Here is a 26,016-nt window from a genome sequence, read left to right as displayed (position 1 = left end):
CACAGGGGCCTGTAAGATGCACTCTCGACATTTAACAGTATTAAACGAGAAGAAAGTCTTGTCTGAAAGCTGCAATCTTTTACTTGTATTGGTTAAAATTAATGGATATCTCGTGTTTTTCCGTGGGTGCTCCAGTTTGTCGGTGTCTGTTGGGGCAGTGTGAACATGACACTTATTTATCATAATCTGAATGCAACGGCCGAACATGACACTTATTCATAACATTCTGAATACAACGGCCAACTTTTGTTGGTGACTTTTTTTGTTGGTGTTTGCCTGTGCGGCGTGAATTGGCGTCTATAGGCCTATATAGCTAACATTACCTTTGGCTAAATGCGGTCTGTACAGGCAGGTTTGAAAAGTTTATTAGCTATTTTAATGCCTGACTTAGTTGGCAAGTTAACTTATTTTCTAAGAATAATTAACCATTAAGCGCCATATAGCAACATCGTGACAAGAATTATACTGAATAAAACTGCCCTTCAGAGTAACTTAACGTTAGTGTTAATCCTCTCCACCGGTTGACATACTATATATAAAAAATATAGTAAGTGAACGCACCTAAAAAGCTATCTCCTTGGCATTTATAAGACACCTCTGAAGTTAATTGCCAACGAGCAAGTCTGACTAGCCTTCTACATGGATCTTATACTTGCATATTTGCAATTAACTTCAGATGTGTCTGACTTATCAATGTCAAGGGGCTAACGTTTTAGGTGTGTTCACTTACTATATATTTTTTTATATATACAGTACAGGCCAAAAGTTTGGACACATTACTATTTTTAATGTTTTAGAAATAAGTTTCTTCTGCTCATCAAGCCTGCATTTATTTGATCAAAAATATAGGAAAAAATGTAATATTGTGATGTATTATTACAATTAAATTTATTATACTTTAAATGATCATTTATTTCTGTGATGCAAAGCTGAATGTTCAGGATCATTACTCCAGTCTATCACATGATCCTTTAGAAATCATTCTAATATGAGGATTCATTATCAAAGTTGGAAACAGTTCTGCTGCTTAATATTTGTTCATAACCTGTGATACTTTTTTAGGAAACTTTGCTTTTTTTATTTTTTTATACTTTTTATTCACTTTTTTTTTTAGAAAATATAAATCTTTTGTAACAACAATAGGCTATACACTACTGGTCAGTAATTTTTTTTTTTTTTAAATAAATCAATACTTTTATTCAGCAATTATGTTAAATTGATAAAATGTGATGGTAAAGAAGATTTATATTAGAAACATTTTTTTTTATTTAGAATAAATGCAGTTCTTTTTAATATTTTATTCATCAAATACATTAGGCAGCAGAACTGTTTCCAACACTCATAATAAATCATCATATTAGAATGATTTCTAAAGGATCATGTGATAGACTGGATGTCACATGTGACACTGAAGACTGGAGTAATGATGCTGAAAATTCAGCTTTGCATCACAGAAATAAATGATAATTTAAAGTATAGGCCTAATAAATTGAAAACCAATTATTTTAAATTGTAATACATCACAATATAAAAAAAAAAAAAATTCTGTATTTTTGATCAAATCATATTTTTGATGAAACTTATTTCAAAGAAATAAGAAATTTCTTAGAAAAATTTCTTAGAAATTTCTTATTTCTAAGAAACTTATTTCAAAAACATTAAAAATAGTAATGTCCAAACTTTTGGCCTGTACTGTATAAATTGCCTTTAAAAAAATATATATATTTCCATACATGGGTGTTAGTGTATGGGATGTCAATTATAGATTTGTGGGTTAGATAATGTTGAGAACCTTGTGAACTGGTGAAATGCTTTCTTATCAAATTAACTTACACATGTCTTGATGGACCCTACGTTATGCAGTGTGTACAGTTATGCTGGTAGTGGGGTAAATGTCATAATGGTTATTGGGTTGGGCTTGGACTAAAAAAGGGAAATTGTAATGCTTTAGTATAATAAGACATTATGGATGGGTTTGTACAATGCTAATCTTTTTTTCCTCAGGAAACCTTGCTTTTGCTTTTGATTTAAATAAACACCGCTAAGGTAAGAATGTCTGATCAAATGCATTCTTTCAAATCTAATCTGAGACGCAAGGCAGTTAAATCAGTCTGTAATTTGCTGCAAGGTATTGAGAACGACAGTAAGCTTGTTGACGATGATCTGACTAATGACCACACAGATGACCAAACTGTACATGACTTGGATGTTGTTGTAAACTGTGCCAACAGTAATGACTCGTGTGACTGGAACTTTGACACTGACTGTGATGATAGAGAGGGCCCTTCTGAGCATAGACCTGACCTGGCTGATGATTTGGTCAATTGGGCTTTGGAGTTTAATATCACCATGGTTGCACTGCCTTGTTGTCTATTCTACATTTTCACCACCCCAATTTGCCAAGAGATGGGAGGACTCTCCTCAAAACAGTCACAGATTACAAAATCCTACCTGTAGCAGGAGGTGCTTTCTTTTACTTTGGTGTATTGAATGCTATAACAGGCCTTCTTGAAAATGTGTGGAGGAAACTCCCTAGCAACCATTGCCTGCAGTTACAGTTAAACTTTGATGGGCTCCCATTGTTTAAGAGTAATAACCAGCAGCTGTGGCCCATTCTAGGTTTATTGAAGGAAGTAGGTAAATTTCCCTTCATGATTGGCGTTTTTGGAGGGGATTGCAAACCCAAATCACTCACTGAGTACTTGAGGGACCTGGTGAGTGAGTTGAGTAGTCTTCAGTCTGGGTTTTGGTTCAAAGGAAAGCGTTTTTTTCTGCGAGTCTGTTCTGTTGTGTGTGACGCTCCAGCCTGGGCTTTTGTTAAAGGCATAAAGAGTCATTCAGGCTATTCAGCTTGTGATAAATGTGTACAGAAGGGTGTATATATAAGAAATTCGCATGACTTTTCCACAGACAGACTGCACCTTAAGACCGGATGCTAGTTTCAGGCAAATGTTGGATGAAGATCATCATGTAGCACAGTCTCCTCTGACTGGATTTGGTATCGACATGGTACTTGATTTTCCTCACGATTACATGCATTTGGTGTGTCTTGGGGTTGTACGTCGGTTGTTTGACCTGTGGTGTAGTGGGCCTTTGCCAACTCGCTTGTCTGGTCAGCTGGTTAAAGCACTATCTCAGAACTTACAGGAACTGAAGAATAACATTCCGTGTGAGTTTGCTAGAAAGCCTAGAGCTTTTGAGGAAAGCTGGAGATGGAAGGCTACAGAGCTACGACAGTTCTTGCTGTATACAGGCCCTGTCGTTCTCGTAGATGTTCTGGCTGCTCCAGTCTACCACAACTTTATGCTGCTGTCGGTTGCTATTTTTATGCTGGCTAATCCTGAGGTGTATGTAGGGATATGTGACTGTGCAAAGACACTACTTGTGTCATTTGTTGAACATTTTGGCAGACTTTATGGTGAGGGCTTTCTGGTGTACAATTTGCATGGCCTTGTTCATTTGAGCGATGATTTTAAGAGACATGGATGTCTTGATGTGATATCTGGGTTCCCTTTTTGGAATTTTCTTGGTGAGGTAAAGCGCATGGTGAGGGGGCCAAATTTCCCAGTTGCCCAGATTGTCCGTCGCTTGTCTGAGCGTACTAATAACAGAAGGGTCAATGTGAAAGCTGGAACTGTATTAAGGAAAGAGCATGTTGGTGGCCCCTTACCACAGGGTGTTAGAGGAATAATACAGGAGTTTAAAGAGTTGCACACGGATCAATTTTGTGTTAAAGTTACAGAGGGGGATAACTGTATTAAAATAGGTAATGACATTGGCTAGCTTCAGAAGGTAGAAGGTAATATGCACTTGGTGTACTGTCAGTTCCATGCTGTTGAGCCATTCTACACATATCCCCTCAGTTCATCTAGCCTGGGTGTGTTTCTTCTCTCACAGTTGTCTGAGAGTTTAAAGTGTGTTAAAGTTGATGATGGCCTTCGTAAATATGTCCTCCTCCCCTTCAAAGACAAACATGTGGGAATGCCTTTGTTGCATTTACATTAGGCTTAATTGTTGTGTTGAGAGATTAAATGTAATTTTTAGAGAGATTGTTCTGGCTCGTTATTTATGCCACTAATTACCACTCAGTTAGGAAGGTTTTTCACCTAATTTGTGACTTTGCATTTTGTGTTAGTGTTACCCCTAATTTCCACCAACTGCGGAACGGCTGCGGATCCGCTCCGGAACGGCGGCGGAGTCAATAGGTTTCCATTAAAGTCAATGTGTGTATTTTCACTGACTGCGGAACGGCTGCGTTCCGACTACGACGGTCCGCAGCCCTCCGGAGCAGATACGCAGAGCTTCTATTCTTGCCGGATGTCGGAGAGCTCCGCAGCTTTTCAGCACTGATCATACGTGATCATATGTGAATTTGTGAGAATCTCGTGGGTCCTCGTGACTTCAGCTGTCAGTCATGGCCGCAGCCGTTCCGCATCAAATCCGGACCTGGTGGGTATTGAAGGACAGTGGAGCACGGAGCCGATCCGCAGCCGTTCCGAAGTTGGTGGAAATCCAGGGTTACGACCCTGCGCTCTTTTCTTGCCTGCTGGAGGTGGGATGACCTGGGAGGGTGTGGTTGATTGTACACCCCTGCCGACTGATTTCACTGATGGTGGAGAGAATAAATGATGGACTAATTAATCTCACTTTACTTCCTCGGGGGAACGGCAGTCTCCAGTGAAGTAATTTGTGCTCCAACATTTTTTTTTTTTTTTTTTTTTTTTTGTCTTAATCAACATTCCTCACCTTTTGGATTATTATTTCTCCTTTATTGTTTAAACCCCTAGACATTGTTATATTCTTTTGTAATGGATAATTTTTCACTTTAATAAATAATCTTGCAAGTCGAACAATCTGTGCAAGTGTGATATTACTTTGTTACGGTCGAAAACGAGCTGACCATGAAATAAATTAGGTGTCTCGTCCGCGATCCTTTGGTGTAGGAATGTTGGTGAGTATGTGATTATTTTTGTGAATGGTTACCTTTATGAATGAGAACTCCGGTTAGTCAGAGTGTATCCAGCTGGGTTGTGTATACAATCCTTCCGATGGAACACTGTTTGTTGTTTTGTTTATTATTTTGCCTTTTTTGTTTTTAAGGGTTATCCTGGGTGGAGATTTAACTCTCTGTAGGGGGTACGCTTTCGGACTTTCGGTTTAACTGATGGTTACGGAGTTAAGCGTTTAATGCCGCCCCGAGCCCGGTACACCTTTGAAGACTAGGTAGGAATTAGTTAAGTGTTTTTTCGTAGATAGGAGCTGGAGTTTCTCAGATTATAGAGGTGAAACCCATTCTACAAAAATTAGTAAATAATTGCACTTGTGTGTGTATAGTGCGTTCTTCTCTTCTTTTTGTGCCTACAATGTGTTTTGTCTTTGGAAGTTTTGTGAATAAGAAGGTTAGGTAATATGAAGTAGTTCCTCTTCAAAGCAGTGGCTTATGAGTTGTATTTCTAGTAAACAGTATCTCACGTGCGTGAGCTGGTTGTTTTGTTTGTTGTCGTAGTATGTGTATTTACAAACAAAATGTCTTTGGTGCTCAGAGTTTTTCGCTTGTTCGCTTGTCATTTATTGCTCCCAGTGAATCGTTTGTCTTTACTACTTGTGAGGTTGACAGTGAAAGTCAGATAAAATTCCCAGATATGTCATTGCAAAAGAACAGTTGTATTTAGAGGCAGCGAAACTCCGCGCTGAGCGTGAGGATCGCGCTGCGAAAGAGAGAGCGGTAGAAAGAGAACAGCAGTTAGCTGTGCGAAAACTGGAATTTGAGAGAGAATGGGATGAAAGAGCACTTCTTAGTCACATAGCCTATGCGATTCATTGCTGATCATAACTGGTGCCCCATTTAATGTTTTGTTTTAAAAAGTTGCTGTATGTTTATGTTGTTTATAGCTGGCGACCTGCATTTCTTCTTTATAGAATGTATCATATCGTGGAGTTTGTCAATTCAAAGGAGGTTGAAGTTGTCCACTCTAATTGGCTGAAAGGAGGTGAAAGTTTCTGGCTCCCTTTTGTATCTCTTGCAAAGCTGCGTAGGGCAACTAAAGATGGGGTGATGCCAGGTGCTGACTGGACTCGATTCAGAGTCCGTGTGATGTATTCACATGGTATAGCAATGCTTCATTCTCAAATTACACAATTCCACACAAGTAACATAAGGAGCCCTTCCATTTTGACCTAATCTGCATCTGTGGAGGACTGCTGCACCTCGTTCCCCAACCAAAAATAAATCTTACACTCCACTTGCACCAGCCCCCTGCATGACCAACTGTTTTTATGTGAGATACTCCACATGATGTGCATTTTGATAACTGTGTGTGTATTTGACCATTCAGACTCAAAGAGAACTGAATTTGAGATCGTGCCCTGTGAGAGAGCGGTTCTGGTGTGCGTCATTCAGTGCAAAGTTCTTTTTCACCACTTACAGCGCATAATAACTTAAATTAATCAGAATTTAAAACAGAATTTATTACTGATTTTCCTGTTTTTACTGCTTGTCTCTCGAAATGTGTCATCGCTGCTGGTGTATGACCGCCTGACTTTCTTAAGTTTATGTAAAACTGCGGAGAAAGTGCCGATCTATGGATCAAACAATCAGTCAGATACACCGCCGCCTTTCCTGTCTTCAATACCGGCTTTTCTACAGCGTCAGCCCTGCTTGCTACCCCACAGGAATCGCCGCAGGAGACACGTAAGGAGAAGCGGAGTACGTGTCAGGCTCAGAACGTACCTGGCAACATCTTTCACCTGCGATCTGGCTCGTCCTGATGGCAGTTTCTCCGCCGGGTCCGTCGGTTGCAATCTGCGACAATATCCAGTGCACAGCTACCGGTGGCTTCGGGCGATTGTGCCAGACGCCGCGACCGAGTTCACATCGCTCCGTTGCTGGAACAGGAAGCGCTCCAAGCGAGGATGCGTACAGGGGAATCTACGCTCGCTTAGTCACGCGCCCCAACAACAATCTATAAGTCGCTCAATTCACATGGCGCTGATCAATATTAGATCACTTACAAATAAGACGTTTATATTGAATGACTTTTTTACAACGAATGCTCTGGACTTTCTGTTGTTGACGGAAACCTGGCTGAAACCAGGTGATGACAGCGCATTCTCGGAGCTCCTCCCCCCTAGTTGTTCTTTCCTCAACTCCCCGCGAGTGTCAGGTCGAGGTGGTGGGCTGGCCACAATCTTCAAAGATGAGTACAGTTGCAGGTTATTACCTGCACTCTGCTATAACAGTTTTGAACTTCAGCTGTTTGTGGCTGTACTGGATTCTCCTGTGTTGTGTGCAGTTATTTATCGCCCACCAAAACTGAATAAGAATTTTATTTGCGATTTTTCTGAGTTTTTAGATGATGTTGTTCCTAAATACGATAAGCTCCTTGTGTGTGGGGACTTCAATATCCACGTATGTTGTCCCTCAAACTCACTTCCTATTGATTTTAAAACACTGCTGAACTCTTTTGGCCTAACCCAATGGGTGGAAGGGTCGACACATCATCACGGCCACACATTGGACCTCATATTCTCATATGGGCTTTCAGTTTCACTTGAAGATATATCAGAAACTGGTATCTCAGATCACTTCCCCATTAGGTTTGAGATCAGTGTTTCTCCACCTGCTAACAACCGCATCATCCTTGCTTTGGCTCTCAACGAAGGCGGTCGCATTTTCCTACCCTCCTCTCCCTTATCTTCCCTGCTTTGCTCCTCTCGTCTCGTCTACTGTCTTGTACTTTGAGAGACTCTCTCCGCACTGCTCTACAAATTAAGAAATTATGGATTTGATCAACTGGTCTCTCAACGCAATTGACACCATCTTCTCGACGAGAAGCTTGGGTTCGGGGGAACCTGACTGCCCTGCCGGAACGTTCGCAGCTGGCTACACGATGGACGCATGGGAGAGGTGGCGGGTCGTGTGTCTGGCGGCTCTTTCCGTGGAGGACGTTGAAGATATCTACCTATTCGGAACCATGATAACAGGTTTTCTGCTGTTTGGATTAGGCATTGCCCTGGTTTATCGAGGAATTAAGAAGACGGTGACAGCTGTCCAAAGCCCCACAAGGCTGCCCGTTATGATTGAAGCAGTGGGCAGAGCTGTTGGCACTCAGACTGTGACTATGAACCACAATATGGATAACATCATGGAGAAGCTCACAGCTTTGCAAAGGCAAATGGATCGTTTCGGAGACCCAAACGGACCAGGAGCTGTGTAAATTGGAATGCGGCTACTCGTCCCAAGACCAAACAACCACAATCTTATCTGCTTTTGGCCCCCCTCTATCAGCACTGGCCTTGGCCGAGGCCGCTGCTGGAACAACAACTCCCTCTGGAGAGAGCACTGCAAAGAGACGCTCTTGCGTTCCTTCCCCGACTCCACACTGACACCTGCTGATTGTTGACTCTGTCTGGGACCTGATCAAGGTTGTCTCCATGGCAATTGCTGTGTTTTGCTATGACATCCTGCGGACTGAGGCACCTAGATTGGGATGCCAGGCGTAGCGACTCTTCAGGCCTACACATACACGAACTCTTACATAGATACAGATATGCAATCACCCTCCCCCACCCCCCATCCCACGCCTTCGACGCTTTTTACCACCAGTTTGTCAGGCGGGTCTGTGACCAGCGCCGAAATGGCTGCAGGACCGGATGGCTGCTTGCCTTTGCTGGATTACCTCCAACCCCTCCCCCCTCACCCCTCCCCTGTTGCAAGTCTTGTGTGTTCATGTTGTGTACTGATTATGTGCAAATTGCTGAGGTGTTTTACTGTCCCCAAACTGTACTCCCTATTGGAGCATAGTCTGGGGGTTGCCTTTTTTTCTCCTCAACTCTCCTCATGTTATGCTGTATTCTTACTAACTTCAGGTCGGTCCTAAATTACATTTCGTTGCCTTGTACCTGTACTTGTGTAATGACAATAAATTGAATCTAATCTAATCTAATCTAATCTCATCAGTTGCTAGGCGCCGTTGCATCACCTCCTCTTCACCTGGAGAGTTTGCATCTGCATTCGTGAGCTCACAGTTTTATGCAATGAATGGACTAGTCTCCTCCTCTTCCCCAGATGATGTTCTTTCAGTTTTCCATTCAACAAGTACTGAAATCCTAGATGCTATTGCCCCTGTTCGGAACAAATCCATTAAACCTAAGGTCGATCCCTGGCTAAATGACACCACAAGGGCCTTTAGGCAACAATGTAGACAAGCTGAACGAAGGTGGAAGAAAGACAAATTACATGTCTCTCTGGGTTTATTAAGGGACAGTGTTGCCGCATATCAGAAGGTGGTGAAGGTGGCAAAAATGCAACATCTCTCTTCGATCATTGCTAACAGTTGCAATGAACCTAGACTGTTATTTAATACTATAAACTCTGTTGTAAATCCACGCACCGCTGATCCGACTGTTTCTATTACTACATGTGAGAAATTTCTTTGTTATTTTACTGACAAAGTAGCATCTGTAAGGCAAAACTGCGGGGCTAATTTTGACGTGCTTGTATCTGGTGTCCCTGGGCGCTCTGCAATGCTGGAGGAATTTAAACCAGTTTCTCTGACGCAGCTCTCTGATATAGTACAACATTTGAAGCCAACTTTTTGTCCTTCAGACATTGTCCCAGCCAGGATAGTGAAGGATGTTTTTAATAGCACCATTGGGCCAAGTCTACTCACTTTTTTTAATCTGTGTCTTAGTGTAGGTTCTGTCCCGGCTGCATTTAAACATGCTGTGGTCAGGCCCCTACTTAAGAAGCCAAATCTTGACCCTACAGTGTTGTCCAATTTTAGACCTGTCTCTCATCTGCCGTTTCTGTCAAAAGTTTTGGAAAAAGTTGTTTCTTTACAGTTACAAGCCTTTTTGCAACAGAACTCTGTGCTTGAAAAGTTTCAGTCTGGTTTCAGATCACGCCATAGTACCGAGTCTGCTTTAATGAGAGTACATAATGATATCGCCCTGTCTGTAGATGCCGGTAATCCAGCTGTTTTGGTGCTTTTAGACCTCACAGCGGCGTTTGATACGGTGGACCACGCAGTTCTCCTCTCTCGCCTTGATGACTGTGTAGGCATTCGAGGTTCAGCACTTAAATGGTTTAGCTCCTATCTGGCAAATAGGAGTTTCTCTGTTATGATAGGTGACTGCTCTTCGTCAGCTGCTCCACTCTCTTGTGGGGTACCCCAGGGTTCAATTCTGGGACCAATCCTGTTTTCCTTATATATGCTTCCATTAGGGGCAATTATAGGAAAGCACAACCTGTCTTTTCACTGTTATGCAAATGATCTGTAAATTTATTTCCCTATGCAATCGAAAGATAATATGGTGTTAGACTCCCTTCTGGACTGTATTAAGGATATCAAGCTGTGGCTGTCACAAAACTTTCTTAGCTTAAACGAAGCTAAAACGGAGTGCATAATTTTTAGTAACTCCCCTAATGGTCCATCGGTTAGTTTAGGAACCATGGCATCATTCCTGAAGCCAGCTGTTAAAAACTTGGGGGTTACTTTCGATTGTAACTTATATTTTGACAAACAAATCACAAATGTTGTAAGAATGAGCTTCTTCCAGCTTCGTCTTCTGGCTAAAGTTAAGCCTTTTCTTAACAGGCATGATCTAGAAAAGGCAATTCATGCTTTTATTAGTTCGAGGCTAGACTATTGTAATGCTCTCTATGTTGGTTTGAAGCAAACCTCCATAGCTCGTCTTCAACTTGTGCAAAATGCGGCTGCTAGGTTTTTAACAAACACATCTAGGCGGGCACATATCACGCCCGTCCTTTTTACTCTTCATTGGCTTCCTGTGCGTTTTAGAATAGAGTTTAAGATTTTACTGTTTGTTTTTAAAGACCTTAAATGGCCTGGCACCTGAGTATTTAGCTGAGATTTTAACCGTGCGTGACCATGGCAGAGTGTTGCGGTCTTCTAATCAATTGGTTTTAGAAGTGCCAAGGTCACGATATAAACGGTGGGGTGATCAGGCGTTCGGAGTTGCTGCACCAAGACTCTGGAACAAATTACCGCCGGACATTCGTATAATTACAGAGGAAACTACCTTTAGGTCTAAACTTAAAACATACCTTTTTAGAATGGCATTCAATACCCAGTAGTGGTGTGACATTTTGTTGTCGGAGCTGATTTTTTATTATTCGAAGTTGTTTTGTGTTGTTTTTATCCCTTGATGTAAAGCACTTTGGATACCTGTAGGTTGTTGTATAGTGCTATATAAATAAATGTTGATTGAAATGTTGATTGAAATTATTTTTAAAGATCCTCGTTAAATGTACACACACACTTTTTTGACATCTTCGCGTCTGACTTGATCTCCGTGCTGACTTGAATTCAACTTGTGGTGCTTTAAAATGCTTCCACACTTACTTAATGTTTGCTGCATTCATAAAGCGTGCATGCCTCTCACTGTATGCTGGTTGCCATTTGATCGCATCCTCAAAAACGTCATTGTTCGGTAAAACATTTTTTATTATTTATCTTCACTTACTCGGCCAAACACCGAAAGTGATTTTTTTTGTTGCCATATTCGGCGGAATAATTTCGGTTGCCAAATATTCGGTGCATCCCTACTCTTTTGTGTAGATATGTTGAAATCTTCACTTACATAATGCTATATTTATATATTTTCATTTGTAATTTGTGCCCATGGGTTATAATAATGGTGAATGAGCAAGCACACACACCCTAATTGTGAATAATTGGCTTTCAGTAATGTACAAGTTTAACTGACAAATTTTGGGGATGTGCAAATTATTTTTTACTCCTATTTACAAAGTTACATGAACCTATAAATAAAATTTCACTTAAAAAAAAAAGTTTAATTGTTTGTTGTCGTTGTTAATATTTCTAGATATAACGGTAAGCTGCAGTGTCCAGTTTGTTTAATGGGACCCTTTTCTAGGCTTGACAAGCACTTAGGAGCCTGTCATTCAGAACTGACGGTTTGTGCCCTTTCAAGGTATGAAGTCTTCATTTCAATATTTTAATATATATGTGAATCATTTATTTTAATTGCTTAATTTTTATTTTCTTAATTTCTGTTGAGCATAACTTACCTATCTAAAACTTATTTACAGTATGTGCTAATTGATCAGGCCTTATATATTAAACATGCTTATGTTGGAGTACAACAGAACAGAATATTGGATAGTACAGAAAAATATAGTTCTGAAATATTTTTGTAAAGTTGAAAAGGGTAGCCTATTTAGTCAAGAGCAGTGAGTATTTCTTTGTCCTTTGTTTGATTAAAGTCGGCATGAAATCAAAATGGACCCTATTTACTTTGTTAGCGCATATTACTAGTCTTGTGGTGAACAATTAATCCGTGCAAGTTAAAACACAGAAAATTTTTTTTTGGCTTCATAATCTTTAATCAAAATCTGAAAATGCCCCTCCCCTCTGCCTTGGAGGACCTTCTCTGATGACGTAGGTTTGACGGCTTGGTTTGGGAAACGCTTAACCACTCCCCTCAAATCGTTAGTCTGTAATGAGCAAGAGATGGAGAGGAGGAGCGCTAGAGTAAAACCCTGCCCTCTGTTCTATATTCCTTTTCACTGGGTAATACATCACAGCACTGGAGAAAAGTCGTTTGCAACTTCCGGTTCACGCGGACTTTAACATTAAAACACAGAAGCAGGTTTATTAGACTGCTGCCCCTTTAAGACCGAACGCATTTGAACATGCTACGTTCATTTGAGATATAACCGACTTTGTTTACTATAGGATACTTGCCAAGACGGGCGTTATTACACAATTTTGTGTGAATTTACTATAGGATACTCGCCAAGACGGGCGTTATTACACAATTTTGTGTGAATTTACTATAGGATACTCGCCAAGACGGGCGTTATTACACAATTTTGTGTGAATTCGTCTGTACAAGCGCAAGATGTGAAAGACAATTTAATTCAGTATTCGCGAGATGAGATGCTGCTTTGGATGTTTGCGTTCACGAAACTTCTTGACCTGCACACGACCTGTAATAATGTTCGTTATACTTAAATCAGGAAACAGTTCATGTTTCACTTTACTTACATATACGATTTAGTTTTCATCCAAATAACACGTGCTGAGTGAACGATCAGCAATCAAGAGCATTCAACAGAAGTGCGCTCGCTCTCTCTCTCTCTCGTCAGTTAACGTTAAAAGCTACCTGATGCCTTGTTTTGTTTTCTTTGCCATTGACATCCGACTGAACAAACTTTCCATTGGTGTCTGTTTAAAGGGATGTGCGCGTCTATGCCTCACAGTTCACCTCCACAAAGCACTCGGGGCGGCCAGTTTCGTTTTGCAAAATATACGTGGTATTGGCGAATTTTTATGAGTACAAGTACGAGTACGAGTATACGAGGACAGTATCCCTAGTGGTTACTGTCCTTTTACAATAAGTATCACATTAAAACTACCAATAGTGTGGTAAAGCATGGTAAGTTTTGTGGTTACTGTACTTTTACAATAAGTATCACATTAAAACGTACTCGGTTACTAACGTAACCTCGGTTCTCTCTAGAGAGGGAACGAGTACTGCGTAAGAACTTACGCTCAGGGGAAAGTCTCTTTCCGTGAGATATTGAAGCCAAAAATTATCCTTTAATTTTTATATAATGCAAAACGCGTTGCAGCAGCATACAGACATAGGCGAGGCACCTTTGCGCGCCTATTGGCTGCTCTGCGGCAACTGCAGCAGCCTATCGAGAGAGGCCCTGTTGACGCTGTCCAATGGGGGCGCTTCGCGCCCATCTGCATAGCGTCCCGCCGAAATAGGCGTGGCCTAGGGCTATAAATATACCGTCGAGAGGCTGGTTCACTGGTTTTCATCGCCGGAGCGAACCAGAGCGAACTGCAGGCACGGCAAGGATACGCAGTACTCGTTCCCTCTCTAGAGAGAACCGAGGTTACGTTAGTAACCGAGTACATTCTCTTACGAGAGGTTCTCTCGTACTGCGTAAGAACTTATGCTTGGGGAACACAATGTAAAACGCCGTGCGTGCTTGAGATCCAATACCAAAGTCCCAAGGGCATGTGCCCGGGGCCCATATGGTACATGATCATCAGGGACTCACAGAGAGTCCAGGAAGAGAGGCTAAAGCATCATTCCTGAATAGGTAGCATCCCACCAGGGAGCATTATTATAATAATAGTGTTCCACGCAGTCAGGGCAAGTTATTGGCCTGATCTGATGAAAAATATGGGTCTTACAGTTGCCCTCAGGGCTGTATGATCGATCCGTGAGCATTGCTCGAACAGTTTCCAGCATCTGAGCCGACCTCGGGGCAGATAGTACTGGCTTATTAGACCGACAACAGCTTAGCTTGCAAAGCGGGAACTTCCAGGTTATAAAACCTGATAAATGTAGACGGGGAGGCCCAGCCTGCCGCCATACAGATATCATGTAGAGAAATCCCACTGGACCAAGCCCACGAAGAGGCCATGCCCCTTGTGGAGTGCGCTCTGACACCTAATGGGCACTGTAGGCCCTTAGAGATGTATGCCAGCGCTATGGCATCCACTATCCATCTGGATAGGGTCTGTTTCGTTACAGCTAGCCCCTTAGAGCGTCCGTAGAACGAAACGAATAGCTGCTCTGTCTGTCTGAAGGCAGACGAGCGAGACACATAAGCTCTTAATGCCCTGACAGGGCAGAGCAAAGCGGCGTCCTTCTCTTCCTCAGGGACCGGTAAGGCAGACAGGGAAATGTCCTGGGATGCTATTTGTATCTGGAAATACGCGTCTTTCAGATCTATCGACGAAAACCAGTCCCCCTGGCGAACTTGCGAGAGGATCTGTCTGGTCGTGATCATTCTGAACGGGGATAGAGGTATGACAAAATGTCAGGCTGCATTACATAATTTCCCCACTATTTCATTGGTTCTTCATATGCAAACCCCTCTGTTACTAGGTAAAGCAAAAACAGACTTCATCTGTAATCACAAGATTCTAACAGACTGTCTAGTTTCATTTCCCAAAACTGTGTTATTTTTACATACATATGCACACGGTCAAAGACACAAGTTTTCCATTGGTTTCATACAGTACATCCTGTTCCAATGTTAGATGTAAAATAAGGTTAGATGTTAGAAACATGGTTAGTTTAATATACAGTTTAAAATTTCCACAACAGCAGGCAAGCGGGCCGTGTTACCGACTTGTTTACTGCTAAATAAGCTGGAACAGTCACATTTTCTGGAACTGAGCGAGCTGGTAGTTTTGGTGGAAGTCTGGCCGTAGCGGGACTTGAACACCGTCATTTTCCTAGAAGGGCTAGGACGACTTCGAGGCCTCGGGCTTGATGTCAATCTTTGACATCAAACGGACAAACCAAAGAGCCCAGCAGATGAGACGGGAGCGTCGAGGAACGCGGCGCGCGCTCCGAGTCCGGCATCTCAGACAGTGTTAGCCACAAATGTCTCTCAGCAACGGTGAGAGAGTCCATAATTCGCCCCACGGCCTGTGCAGCGGATTTTGTAGCGCGAAGAGTAAGGTCTGTGGCGCTTCTCAAATCCGAGACGCTTACAGCTTCCAGTCCTTCCTCGTCAAGTTTGCAGAGAAGGTTGGCTTGGAAAACTTGTAGCGTGGCCATTGTATGCAACGCAGCTGCAGCCTGTCCAGCGGCGGCGTAAGCACGGCCGTGCAGTGCTGAGGTGGTGCGGCAGGCTTTAGAGGGAAGCGCAGTCTTAGCACGCCGTCCAGCGGAGGGCGGGCAAAGATGATCCGCAACAGCTTCCTCTACAACCGGAAGGGACTGGTATCCTCTGTTTTTAGCATCATCAACAACGGAGAATGCAGCAGAAACAGAAGATTTTACACGGGCTGAAAAGGGTGCAGACCAGGATTTCGCGAGTTCTTCATGAAGCTCAGGAAGAAAAGGCGCGGGTCTGGACGGTGTAGCAACACGGTCCCCTTTTAGAAAACAGCCATCCAGTCGGTTGCGTGCTAGCTCTACGGGCGTCGACCACTCGAGGCCGAGGCTCTCAACGGCCTGAGAAAGCAGACGCGTCAGCTCTGACTCAATGCTGGCCCGTTTCCCAGACGTTTCGCGAGCAGGGGGTGCGAGATCAACAGAGCTCGGATAATCCTCACTGCCTGACGCTAGGATAGAGCAGCTGTCCTCCTCCGCTATTTCTACATCATCAGATTCATCCGCGACGGAAGCGGCGGCAGACGGCGGCTGTTGTCCGGGGGTGAAAGACTCGAGTGAAGCGGGCGGTGAAGCTGGCGGGCGAACCGGCGAGCTTGTCTCGGTGGGAGGAGGTTCAGGGCCTCGTTGAGCGCGGCGCTTCTTACGGCGCGGCAGCGCGGCGGGCAGGGGTGCATACTTGTAAAAGCGTGCCATGCGAGTCCGCAGAGTCGCCATTGACATCAGCTCGCAATGAGGGCATCCGCCATCGGCGAGCGCGAGAGCTGCATGATCTTCTCCCAGGCAGGAAACGCAGACACCATGGCGGTCCCCGTCGCTGAGAGGGGCTCTGCACGAGCCACAGAGAGTGCGAGACATCTTTAAAAAGACGCTCAGCTCTTTTAGAGAGAAAAGGTGTGTGATTCGCGGGGCGAAAACACACAGCAGGTAAGGATATAGTGCACCGGATAGCGCAGCAGGAATGTTGGCAGAAGGCGGCTCGGCCAGCGGCTTCGATGCAGACTCGTCCCGCTGAAAAGGCTTCTTCAGACGGCGCGGCTTCTCTCAGGATCCAGCGATGCGTGAGCTCCGCTTGAAGAGATGAAAATCTGTGAACCAGCCTCTCGACGGTATATTTATAGCCCTAGGCCACGCCTATTTCGGCGGGACGCTATGCAGATGGGCGCGAAGCACCCCCATTGGACAGCGTCAACAGGGCCTCTCTCGATAGGCTGCTGCAGTTGCCGCAGAGCAGCCAATAGGCGCGCAAAGGTGCCTCGCCTATGTCTGCATGCTGCTGCAACGCGTTTTGCATTATATAAAAATTAAAGGATAATTTTTGGCTTCAATATCTCACGGAAAGAGACTTTCCCCCGAGCGTAAGTTCTTACGCAGTACGAGAGAACCTCTCGTAAGAGAACTACCAATAGTGTGGTAAAAGCATGGTAAGTTTTGTGATTACTGTCTTTTTACTACACTTATCACATTAAAACTAATGTTAATGTGGTAAAAGCATGGTAAGTGTTGTTTTTACTGTGCTTCTACTACAAATACAACTTTGGAACTAATTGTACTACTTTTAATCTGATATGAATATGATTAACTGATTAAACGTCTATAGGCCTAATCTATAGCACGTCACGTGACAGGCAGTGTTTAATCACTCTGTTTTGAATTAGAAAGCAATGAAACGCAAAGCCTCCGTGGAGATGACAGATATAATGCAGTGACTGAATGTGAGCTAATCTGATTAATATCAACAAACAGAAAAGACATTATATCACACATTATTAGGACAGCGTATTTGGGTATTTACTAGGCTACTTACCAACATCTGACACACGTGAACTGATGCCAAATATCGCAATGTGTTCGGAACGAGACTTCTTCAGCGCGATTTCCTACTGATAAAATATAATTTAAAAAATATCAATAAACAGCAATGCAATCCAGCTTCCCTGGCAATTAGATCGAAATAATAACATTAAATTAATAATAACAAAAATTACATAAACCATGATAAGATCTTGTGAAAAAATGTTGATTAAACAGCTTCTCTGCTGCAGCCCGACAGGCAAAAATGATCGTGCTGTGATCACGAAAGATATTTCCCATTGAAATACATTAGTTCAAAAAACGTGCTGGTATTACGAAAATAACTAAATAAACGTGCCCGTGCACGAATCAATAGATTAAATTACGTGACCATTTCACGAACTGCCGTGAGACTGGGTTGCAATGTCTCATTTAATTTACTCTACATTGTTTTTTGTTTTCTGAATTACTGAACTTCATTAAATGTAATTTCCTGTTTGTTTCACAAAAAAACTGCATTAAATCAGCAAAACTGCTAAATTAGATTATGATTATACAGAAAATGTTTAATATAACACAAAGTATAACTTGCTTATTAATTAAATGATTCACAATAATAATAAAAACAAATTAAACTTTATACCATTCGTAATGCAGGGACAACGAGGAAAAAACACGAGGAAAAAAACGTTCTGTGTATTTTGAGCTATATGACTTACCACAGTTTGCTGTAGTTCTAAACCAGTGATAGATATGTAAAGTAGTCTTCCAGTGAGCGCAGGCGGTAATCCAAACAAGCATTGCTGTAAGAAACATGACCATTCCCATCAATGTGTCCATAAACACCAGTGACTCTGCAGAAACGCTGGATTGAATAAACAAGACACTGTCCAACGTCCATTCACATCATCATTGAAAAGCACCCAAAACTGCCCAAATCACCAAAATAACATACAATCAATTAAAAACATGACTAATACATACCAGTGATTCTGCAGAAACGTGGAATTAAAGCAGCAGACAGCTACCAAATTTCTCATCAACAGTCGTAGTTAAAAGTAGCTGAAGTTGCATATACGGAAAAAAAGCAAACTTAGATCAAAACAAACTAGTTACTCTGATCAACAAAACATTTTACATTTTTAATGTTTAATAAATTAATAACTTGAATCAACTCAGAAAGATGCATAAACACATGCAATCAAAATCTGTTTAAATTTTATTTTTTTACAGTCATTCTGCAGCCTACAGGTTTTACAACCATTTTACATTAATATTATTATTATCTAAAATGTGTAAATGCAGAAAGATTTTCTGGGATAAGACTTAGGGGCTAGAGAATGTCATTACGTTATCATGAAACCAATACACACAAGGAATATCCTTATAATATAAACTTTGTCTCTGTGTCTGCTGTGTATGTGCGTTTTTGTGCATGTCGCATTATTGAGTTAACATGGAAATGTGCATTCATTTGTGGAAATTATAGGCTACAAGTGGAAAACCCAAAAATATTAAAATTACAATTAAACAATGAGTAGTCCTCCAAGACAATACCTCAGGCAAATATTTCAGATAAAAAAAGAGAAAAGATATACTGTTATCGATTTATATTCACACAATATAGAGTCTAATATTTCTATACTACAAATATGTGTCCTATCCTATATGTCTATCCTACAGCCATCACCAATAACCCGAAACCTTTTTTTTATTTAAAAAATACGCCTACATCAGTTTATCTAATGGCTAATCAAATACCCTAAATCTGTACAGACTACATCTTTTTTTTTTTTACATTGAAAAAAACTAAAAAAAACTTAAATTAGAATTATTCTTGAAGTAATATATTCTGTGAAAATTGTATCTACTTTTAATTTTGATCGTTAATCTCATGCTACATTCAAACCAACACAGTTAATGGGATAGGCTACCTTTTCTTAACAAAAACTGCTTTTCATTTCAGCGAATCAGAAACCACCAGTTGAATACGCCCATCTCAATTTGAAAAATACGAATATAAAACCCGCTCTTTTCAAATAGGCTAAAGCATTACCGCTTTAGATTTGCTCAAGACAGCAGCCCGCCAAGTCAACAATTCAATTTGCAGAATGGATAAATCAAATGACACCCCAATAACTGGCTACATGTATTCGGTTTCTCCGATAAAGACATAAAAAAAAAAAAAACAAACAGATATTTTAATGCAACTGTCCAGACATCAAGGGAAGAGTACCACCAGGCTGTATTTTTTACTCCCGAAAAACACAGCAGCATAATGATGGCTGAGAAAAACAAGACTCCGGTCAAGTTAAACAACGCCAGAAAAACAATTGGTAAGTAGGCTAACTTTTCTATTGTACAATAGAAAAATATTTTTTATATATTTATAAACATTATATAATAATTTATTCTATGCAAACTATTACTATTATTTAATTCTTTGTTAACCGAAGGTACATAGGCTATAGGTTAGAATAAATTCATATTTTATAAACCTATTAAAAAGTTACGTTATAATTACCCCCTTAAAAGCACGTATAGGCTATATGTTTTGGCTTTGAAGGTCATACGATTTGTTTTTTTCCTTTACCAAGAAACCGACGGTTTGATTCAATAATTGACATTTTCTGTTCGTCATTATAGGTTTTTATAATAGTTTCTGTAAACTATAAATTTTCAATAAGGGGTTAAACGGATCGTAGTTGATCTGTGGACCAATCGCGGTTCAGCACTCATGCGTTTCCAGAAACGCTAGCTATTATTTTAGCTCTGGAACAGACAGTGTGTGTCACGCACCGAGTGGATCAGATAGAGCGTGAACTCAGAAATAATTAGTCTTTCCCGTATCCATAACAGTCACATTTTTGCTGTGGTATCAGACTACTTTAAATGAGCTTTTAAGTAACGACTGGAAAACGACTGTTGAACTACTGGATTTTATGAATATGACTATAGTTTAGCAAAAACTTTACTAAACACTTCACAATGCCATTTAATCATGAATAAATATAGAATTGACTACCCGTTTTCTTATTGTTCCCATTTCAATTTACTCACACAATACATCTACATACTCTACTTTTCAGGCCATACGGACAGTTTTGACATTCAGTGCACCAGACACACCACTGTGGACGTCACAACTGAACTGGAATTCATCTACAGACCACCTCAACAGACTAAGCCTAATGTAGCTGAAATCAGCAACATGCCGACTCACAAATTAGTAAGTATATAAATATGTAAATCAAATTGATATAGCTATTTACATTTTTTTTTAATAACTTAATTCCACGTGTTGCCTACACCGTGTTATCCTCTTTTTAAAATTTGCACCCTTGACTTCAATGGGGCAAGTTTTAAACCTGCTTTTAGCCTCTTAACATCCTTGATGTGTCATACAAGTGCACAGGTCATGTGAGTGATTCCTTCAGAGTGAACACGGGTGAATCTGACTGCAGTAGATGTGAAAGATATGGATAAAAATTATGTTAATTCAGCCAGCGCACATACCTGTATTTACTTCCTGTTTTCGGTCGAAGTCCAAAGTAGTCGATTGTCGAGTTCACGCGCGTGATCATAGGTAACTACACCTACAGAGAGTCTGGCCACTCTCCATTGACAAGCGTTAACTTCCTTGAAGGCGGGTACTATGTTGAAGTTTAAAACTATTGGTTAAGCCATAACCAAATCGCTAACGTTTGGCCGTGACGTAACCGTACAACTCAAACTAGTGCAGGACCTCAACGTCATCGTTCTCTGTTCGCTGATTGGACCGCTAAAAAATTGGCCGGAGAAAACCCAGGAATATACCGCAATACTGAAGGAAAATGAAAATTGAGCAGAAGTACGTAGGAGGGCGGAGCCAGGCTAAATATATAGATCTATAATAGTACATACGTTCAACCCCGACGTAAATGAGAAGTTCAATCCCTGTGTGTTGATCTCCTGTGGGACGGTGTGCTGGCGGATCCAGGGATAAACCTCTGCGAGCTCCTTCTTCTGGTCTGGGTTGAACCAGGGCTGCATCAGAAGCAGCTTCTCTCGATCTTCTTGCAGAACCTGGTCCTGATCCCTGCATGGACATCCACACACACACACACACACACAAAACCAAACTCACTCAGGCTGCCTCAGCACGTTGCTAGCTGACACTGAACAGCACAGAGCTTTGATTTCAACATCTAAATCCTGCTAAAACATCTTGTATTCACCCTCTCCTCCTTTCATAATCAGGAGCTTTTTAAAAGGATCCACTTCATCAAGCTGCTAAACACGAGTCTCATTGTGTACCGTCACCTGGAGTCACCTACCTCAGGGCTGACGGCACAATGAGACATTTAGCTTGATCAGAACTACCTCAGCGAGAGAGCCTGGCAGCGCTATCTCTTTCCCCTGTAGGGTACGGGAAACGTCAGAGCTCAGTTTCATGACATTTTGCCTTTTATATAGTCATACAAACTACAAAAAGTGATTTTTCAAACTATTAAAAAACTATTTCAGTTTATCTAATTCAAAATGTCATGTTTAATTCAGTTTGTTACATGACATTGTTTGTGAAATTTACACACAATTTCTGAGAAAACTGTTTCTACACTATTTTTCCCACGCAAAACCTGTTTTGAGCTCGGACAGACACTTCCTGTTTAATGTCCCGCTGGCAGTGTTTCAAAGCTCCGTACGTTAGTGTTTCATAGTGTTTGAACTTGGACTCAAATATAAAGAAATGCGGTCAGTGCTTAACTCAAGGAGTTCAGTGAAGTTGGCAATATTCACATAGGCTATTCGAACTTCCCGGATCAATATTCTAACTTTGTTCTCTTCAGAGCTGGAGAACTGCTGGAGAGTCTGAGTCTGTAACGTGGAGCGCTTCTGTGTCTCACACGGCCTCTAAAGCAGTGCTCGAATTGAGGGGGGGCTGGGGGGGATCCGGGACCCCCCATAAGGTATTAGGGACCCCCCATAAGAAGTAAAAAATAGAATTAGGGGGGTTCCTCGGATATTTTTATTTTAGTAAAAATAATAATGACAAATCAAAATAAATACATGCAAAGGATACAGTAAATATCGTGAATTGATTATTTACAATAATTTATTTTAAGTGTGTTTATAGGCTAGTTGTCATGTCTCTTTAAAATGTAAACGCCCCGCCTAAAGAGCGCTGTGCGCGCGCATGACATCGTCGACTGACAGGACTGTTTGTTTGGCGCCGCTCCGGTGAAGCTAATTTTAGCTTTTAAAATATGGAGAAAAATAAACCTCCACTCGCAGTCGGGAAGAGAAAGCTTCTTACAGACTTTTTTGAGGGGTAATTGTCTCTCGCTATACATCTTTCTACTTTATATCTAACAGTTATCCACTCCATGTCGGGGCTTTTATATTCCTAGCATATATTGGAAACATTTAGGCTTACGTTACTATTTTTTTCATAATTAACAGTCCTGGTTCTACAGGAGTGCTAGTGCTAGAGATCTCGATGAAGATGGATAACAGATTTTTAGTAATTATAAAGGGAGCGCTCGTTGTGCGCTTTCTATGCTTTCTAATATCCATTCAGAATTTGTATTTATTTGTATATGACTTGTTTTTCATGCTGCTAGGACTAAAGGCTGTATAAACACGGCAAAGTTTTGGGAATTACATACGCATTTATGCGGGATTCACTCTTGAAATAGCAATGATTTATTTTGATTGCCATAGTATTGTTTGTTTATGAATAAAGCAGCCTTTTTCACTGAAATGGTTGAATAATCTGCTGACTCACTCACTCACTCATGACAGTGCTTTGCCACCACCTACTGGACGTAACTATGTAAAAATCGTATGTGCTGAAATAGTTGAAAAATCCCAACCAACACACAGGCTGACAGCCTGTTTTGCCACAATTTATAATAAACAAGTTTCATGCATTTAATCAAGTCTTTTGGAACAAACATTATCACAGTGTCACATCAATCATGGACATCCCTATGTTAAACTTATAAACTATTCCAAAGACTGTATCCTGTTTGCCCAGTTGTCCTGCAAAACTCCCGCACCTGGGTTCATACTACATCATTACAGCCTGATAGTATTTTTCCATTCTTTTGCTACTGTTTAAGTAATAAAAAAGTTGTGAAGATAGATATCCTTTTGAAGTTACTGACTGCTCTCTTTTCACTGCTTTCGGAGACATTATGAAATAATTATCCCTGTGCCACTGTTGAATCTGACAGTGATACCATCCAGTGAGTCTGGAAGCCATCTTATTATTTTGTACTGTTTTTGAGACATTTCAATGTATTTTGAAGTCACTTGCTTTTACGGGTGTTCAAGTGCCTTATATGTAGTGCCCTGGTATATTTGCCATAGCTGCCCTTTTGGGTCTGCTGCTTTGTCACCCTCTAAATCCATATTACTCAAGTAAGTAATTTAAAAGTATATATATATATATATATATATATATATGTGTGTGTGTGTGTGTGTGTGTGTGTGTGTGTGTGTGTGTGTGTGTGTGTGTGTGTGTGTGTGTGTGTGAATTCAAGCGTTTTTAATAAATAGTATATATTTATGCATATTATGATCAAATATATTGTATATTTTGTATAAAGTGTATATTGCGAGACTACTCAAGTAAGTAATTTAAAAGTTATCTCCATTACTCCATTCAAAATGGAGATCTCCATTTTATTTTGATTGTTTACATTTATTTATCTGAACAAAGTTAGAATATTGATCCGGGAAGTTCGAATAGCCTATATATTATATTTATAATAAGAATATATTTTATACATTATATTTTTCTAATGAATCTGTCTTAAATAGTGTTCTTTTTAAAATTCGATACTACTGAGCGATCGTCTCTGCACATTCAACAAGTGAAGTGTGTGAGAGTGAGCGCGCGCATTGCGCGCCCCCTTAAATAGACTGCCGTTGAAAAAAAGTTTTTTTTTTTCGAAAAACGGCTAAACTAAGCTTTAAACAGTCAAAACAAAAATCTAAGTCGGCGAATTGTTAGTCAGTAAGTGAATGGACAGATGTATAAAAGGATTTTTGTGAAAAAAGTTCAAATTAAAGAGTTACACGATGTTTTAGTGTAATTAGGTCACTCTCTCCTCCGCACATGGTCGAGCAAGAGTGGAGAGCAACCCAGTCTCATATAAAACAATGAAACAACAGAGTCCACGAGGGAAAATGGCGATATAAAATCGAGTTCTTGTTACAATCGCACGGGAATGGTGTGTACATGTAGCCAGGGTTGTGCCTAATCATGCTGGTGTGAACATATGTGTATCGGTGTTGTGTATGTTGTTATTCATTTTTAAAGTAGGCTACTCAACTCATGGCGACGACATCGGATGACGTCACGACTATCGTTCGTCCTGTGGAATGTGGTTTTCCTCCTCATGAGGGAAAATATTTATTTTAGACCAAAATTTCGAGTTCTAATGCCTCAAATCAGGCTATACATATCCTTAACATCTCAATCAACTAATATTCGGGTAAGATGGATCATATTTTTATTTCTGGATGTTGTTTTTAATTTTTACTGTGTTCCTCAGAAGGAAAATAATTAATTTAAAACCAACCAAATGAATTTTCATGCCAAAAACGTCTTATATGTGTAGCCAATGTTGTATTTAACTAATATTCAGATGGGATGAGTTATATTTTTAACTTTAAATGTGTTTTTTGATTGTTCAAAGATGAGATATGCAAAGCTCTGAAGGGAACAATATCTTATGACGTCATAACAATCGTTCGTCGTCTGAAATGTTGTTTTTTCCCCACAAAAATCCTGGTCCTTTTTAAAGGAAAATGAAGATAATATGAAAATGGAAGATTGAAGAGCACTTATAGTTCTTGCATCTGTTAAGATACTACTTGAAAACAGTGTAGAAAATATGGCAAAACCGTAAGACATGTAGAAGGTAAAATAAATAAAATTTAATAAGAAAGAGAATCCTTGTAGTATTTTTTTTATGTATGTAAGGATTCATTCTGTAAAATATTTTAATGTAAGGATCAAATATAAGTGTCCAGCTAATGAAAAAGGAGACTTTTTAAGCTTTTCAATGAAATATATTTTTATTATTTGATCAAAGAACACAAAATATATCAATTTATGAAATATTTATTCAGTTATTTATTCAAGAAACCCTCTTTTGGGTCAAAAACTTGTATCATATTTATATGTATGTGTATATTTACTAATACATTCCCTTCTCATGTCAGAAAAAAAATCAGGTTTTGTTCTGATAAATCTTTTTAAGGCGAGACACGGTAAGCAAAAACATTGTGCTTTTTTTTTTACTGGTCAATTTTGAGATTTTGGGTTATTTGTCTTCAATAACATGTATTCTTTCAGACTACACAATACACATTTAGGTCTTTATTTTACTACACTTTGTCTGTTTGAGTGTGCAGATTTCGCCTAAATTCATCAAAAGTTGGCATTCTAAATCATCCCGCTGCTCCGCGATCGCTGTCTGTACCCCATCATCACATACACCGTTGGACAGCTCTCTCTCTTCTGTACAATGCTGTTGGATCCAAATATGGTCATTTCCTGTCTATCAGCAACCAATCATGAAAGTAAAACAG

General features: G+C 40.5%; 1 protein-coding gene across 1 annotated transcript in view; it reads right to left on the bottom strand.

Moving 5' to 3' along the window:
- The window catches only part of LOC311289572 (period circadian protein homolog 3-like), a 293,734-nt gene that overhangs the window by 17,665 nt on the left and 250,053 nt on the right, over window positions 1–26,016 (bottom strand). The window contains exon 2 of the mRNA XM_084407686.1: window positions 21,334–21,508. Coding sequence (XP_084263812.1) covers window positions 21,334–21,508 — 175 coding nt within the window. The remainder of the gene's footprint in view (window positions 1–21,333; window positions 21,509–26,016) is intronic.

The sequence above is a fragment of the Rutilus rutilus genome (genome assembly GCF_951802725.1).
Source record: "Rutilus rutilus genome assembly, chromosome: 4".
Lineage (NCBI taxonomy): Eukaryota > Metazoa > Chordata > Actinopteri > Cypriniformes > Leuciscidae > Rutilus > Rutilus rutilus.
The sequence above is the reverse complement of the archived record's forward strand: the minus strand, read 5'-3'. Positions and strand labels throughout refer to the sequence as shown.